At 42.9% G+C, this 4115-nt stretch overlaps 1 protein-coding gene across 1 annotated transcript; it reads right to left on the bottom strand.

Annotated features, from left to right (window-relative positions):
- Positions 1-501: 501 nt before the first annotated feature.
- LOC141812665 (vacuolar iron transporter homolog 2-like) lies at positions 502-1346 on the bottom strand. The gene has a single exon (XM_074700681.1). It carries the CDS (start codon positions 1262-1264, stop codon positions 521-523), a length of 744 nt encoding a protein of 247 aa, XP_074556782.1. The 5' UTR covers positions 1265-1346; the 3' UTR covers positions 502-520.
- Between the last annotated feature and the right edge of the window lie 2769 nt (positions 1347-4115).

Here is a 4115-nt window from a genome sequence, read left to right as displayed (position 1 = left end):
CGTGCTTCATCACCCGAGCCAAGCCGTGTTAGCCGTGTCCATCAGACATGGTCGTACCTCCTTACAGAAGATCAACTGCTCTGAGCCGTACCTATGAGACACAACCGTGCCCTCAACCAGAGCCAAAATCCACATTGTAACTTATAGCTAAACTGTCCTCTTGGTTTGTGGGGTAAAGTTCTTGGTATTCAATAAAATTAGAGTGGCGACCCCCAAAATCCTTTTTTTTTTTCTAAAAAGAAAAATACCACTCTGGTTCACAACCAGCTATGTATAAAGTGGACTTCAAGTTTTATATTCAGTATCAGTCTGATGCTCCGGAAGGGTGTAATTTCTTCTCTTGAAGGTTTGATAGTAGCTCTTTTAAAAAAAATAATAAATCTCAGTTAGTTCTTGACTATCCCTTAGTTAACCTCATTGATAGTAGCTCTTTAATTATGGCTAAAGGCTATAATTATTACAGGCGTAATCTGAACTTAATTTTTTTTTAAAGCCCCTGTTTCTTTGTTTTTTCTTCCGCCTAACTGGTGGGCACGCTCATATTAAAAACAAGGCCGCAGAGTTTGAGCACAGCGTAGGTGACCAACATGGCCAACCAGCCTCCTATCAGCACCCTGACAGCGGATCTACGCACGTTGGCACCCCCCAGCACCGCCCCGGCCGCACCGAATCCGGCCAGGCCCAGGCTGCTGACCGCACACACCACCGCCACCCTCACGCACCACGCCTTGATAAATCCTCCGCCCAACAGCGGCAGCAGCGCTCCCATCGAGAACGCCAGAGCCGACGCCCCCGCAGCGAGCCACGGATTGGGAAGACACTTTTTATTTATGTCTTCTTCCTTCGCCTCCCCGTTCTCGATACCTCTTCCACGGCCGCGCCTCTCCAGCTCCGCCACTTCGATGTCGCACTGAGCGTAGACCGACACGAACTCACCGATAGCCATGCTGCAGGCGCCCGCCACGAGGCCGGCCAGGCCCGACACCAGCATGGCTTTTGAGGTTGAGTTGACTGCACCAACGCCGACCATGAGCGATGCGACCGAGACGAGGCCGTCGTTGGCTCCGAGCACCGCGGCGCGGAGCCACTGTGCCCGGGCCAGGTAATCGACGGTAGTCTCGGGTGGAACCGGCGGGGACTTGACCGGCTCGTGGCCTTGTTGTTCCGGTGAGATGGAAATGGCATGGACGCAATCTTCTAATTGTTTTGGATAGTCGGGCGAAGAGGAGGCATGGACCTGTGCGCAATGATGGCAGGAAGACATGATGCTTCAGAAACTGAAGGAAGAGATCAAGGAGTAGCTCGAAGAAGAGTTGTTGATCAATTGAGAGAAAGAGAAAGAAGAAAGAAGAGGGGCACTCAGCTCTAAGCTCCCGAGCTCTGTAGATTGAGAGGGCTGCGTGTTAGCCACACGCCATGACCCGTCGATTTATAACAAAAAAACACGCAAATCGTCGTGACTTGGTGACGAAGTCATGTGTTGTTGTATTTCAATAGAATACAATGATTCTATCTATTCAGGTAAATTGGAGCTCAGTAGAAAGTTAGAGACAATAAATGACTATATTAAGGGCCCTAATTCTGATTCGGATTCTTCTGCTTCTGCTGGTTTAATCCTGTGATTAAATATTATTAATTGGGAGTTTCTTACTTCTAGAATGCTATTTCAATATTATTCTACGCCAAACTGGCATGAGAGATGACAAATCTAGAAAAATATTAAGAGGAAATATGCAGAAGAAGATGTATCCAGGATGGAAATATGCTAACCTACTAACTGAAAGTAAATAGAAAGAAGAAATGGAGCAGAGCAGAGCTGGTAGAATTTGCACTGGTCTATATGCACTGGTTATTCTGAATACATATACAGTTTGTACCAAGACTAGACTAGTGTGAACGAAGAGATGCCGGGAGAATCGAAGAGACACAAGCACTACGAATTAAAGCTGATACCCGTTACTCCTTGCGTTGCGAGTGGCCACTGCGTTCGCAAAAGAATACAATGTGCGGTTGGAGAGGGACATATTTTAGTGTCACCACGGCAGATTCTTTTTCCACTACCCTTCATGCCATAATTCTATTTAGGTGGACCTCTGTGTCACACAAAGATGAATTCAAGCTGGTTTCTACTAGGAGTTTATTCCTAGTTCCCAAGGCCAACTTGATATCTACTTCCTTAAATTGTTCAGTCCTGACATTCTTAGTAGGATTCTTTTCCGCTGATTCAGTCTATTTTAGAGGTGAAACTTGGGTATTTCAGAAGGTCCAAGTAGGATTCAACATGCCATTCACACCGATGCAACCTGAGTAAAGGATTAAATCAAGTCACTACCCCGGTGGGCATGACACGATCACTTGAAACAATTAAGGTGATACAATGATCTCATTTTACTAACAGTCTAAGTCACTATGCTTGATACTCAGTGAGATGATAGGATGATGTATTTAGTTGGTCCATCGAAATATATAAATTATGAAAAATATATATGTTGAGAATCCTATGTGACAAAATAAAAAAAAATTACAACGAAAAATAGGATCCCTCGAACGATTCATGCAAAAAATCGGTACAAGTTTAGATCTACGAAATACAATTCTATCTAATAGGGTATACCTTTGTTGCGTGTCCTTCGCTTATCCCGCTCGTCCAAGGTATGTTGGATCTCTTGCACGTTCAAGTGTACGTGCCGCTATGCGTATCCACACTAACACTCTTTCACATTTGGAGAAAACTTAGGTTGTGCTAGCAACTTCATACCTTTGTGGATTTCGACCAAGAGAGGAGAGGAGAGGAGAAGAATGAACAACCAAGAGTTTTTGCAAGAAGAACTTTTTTTATACTCATGCCATAAATACCAAAACAAAGGTTTTTAGACTTTTGGTATTCTTTATCAATGCATGATTAATCCTATTAATCATGCATGATAACTTTCATGCATGTAACCTTCTCTCCTTCATTGCATGATTAATCCACATTAATCATGCATGATGAATCAAAATTTAATTTGGTTTAATTTGAGTCAAACTCAAATTCAACTCATGCATGAGAACTTCCATACATGTAACTTCCTCTTCTTTATTGCATGATTAATCCACATTAATCATGCATGATGAATCAAAATCTAACTTGGTTTAATTTGAGTCTAACTCAAATCTAGGTCATCTAATGAGCTTAATTGTTCGTTTAGTCAAACTAAAATAAACTCATCTCCAAATAGAATGTTATTTGTGTGTGAAGTTCTTGTAACGTTGGCAATGTCTCTAAAACTCATTTTAGAAACATAAGTAATGAGCGACATTTAGCAATGCATCATTACTACCCAAGTGATAAGAATGTCGTTCTGATAGCGTTCCGCAAGTATACGGAATGTCGTCAAGTAATAAAAAGATCGAATCCACAGGGACCGTGGAATTACTTACTATATCTAGCACAAAAAGGTGGAGAGAATATTGAGCATGAGTTGTGTGGGGGAGATGGGAGTGTTCTAAAGTACTTTATCCTAGAATTCAGAGAAAGGGATCGACTGTGACACTATGTGGTGAAACGATCCTAGGATTTCGGACTCCTCAGAGAATGGATTGATTGACTTGGATCCTCTACCTTTCCTCAATAAATGTTCAATTGTAGGGATGTTAACCAATTTATCCAATTCAACCTCGTCAGGTATCCTCGAAATAATGCATTGGTGTTCTTACGTCACTCGTTATTGGTTTGAAATGGTTCTAGAAGCCCGGTTCAAGGTCTGCCCGTGTCACTCAGGCGCCCCGGAGTACTAAAAGAACCCTATCCCCTGTCACAGGATATCTTTTTACGGATCTCTCCCCAATAACGAATGACCGCTAACTATCCCTCATAGGAATTTAACTACGCATTAGGAAACCCCTCGGAACTCGCCCGGTTCAAGGTCTGCCCCTGTCACAGAGCGCCCCGGTGTACGGCCTAATGATTCCCCAATTCATAGTAAATCCCTACCCTCATGGATTCACACACACATAATTTATCATCAAGCACAAGCACAAATCCACAAAGCAATATACAGTTAACGGTAGATTAATCAAATCCAAATACAATCATCCATTACATCTGATTTATCCTACATCCTAGAATCTAGGGA

The sequence above is a fragment of the Curcuma longa genome, chromosome 19 (genome assembly GCF_044706935.1).
Source record: "Curcuma longa cultivar G26 ecotype Majalengka, Jawa Barat chromosome 19, ITB_CL_G26_1.1, whole genome shotgun sequence".
NCBI lineage: Eukaryota > Viridiplantae > Streptophyta > Magnoliopsida > Zingiberales > Zingiberaceae > Curcuma > Curcuma longa.
Note: the sequence above shows the minus strand (reverse complement) of the source record. Positions and strands in the feature narration are given on the sequence as shown.

Coding starts and splice junctions, on each gene's coding strand:
- LOC141812665 (XM_074700681.1), bottom strand. CDS start 1,264: ATGTCTTCCTGCCATCATTGCGCACAGGTCCATGCCTCCTCTTCGCCC.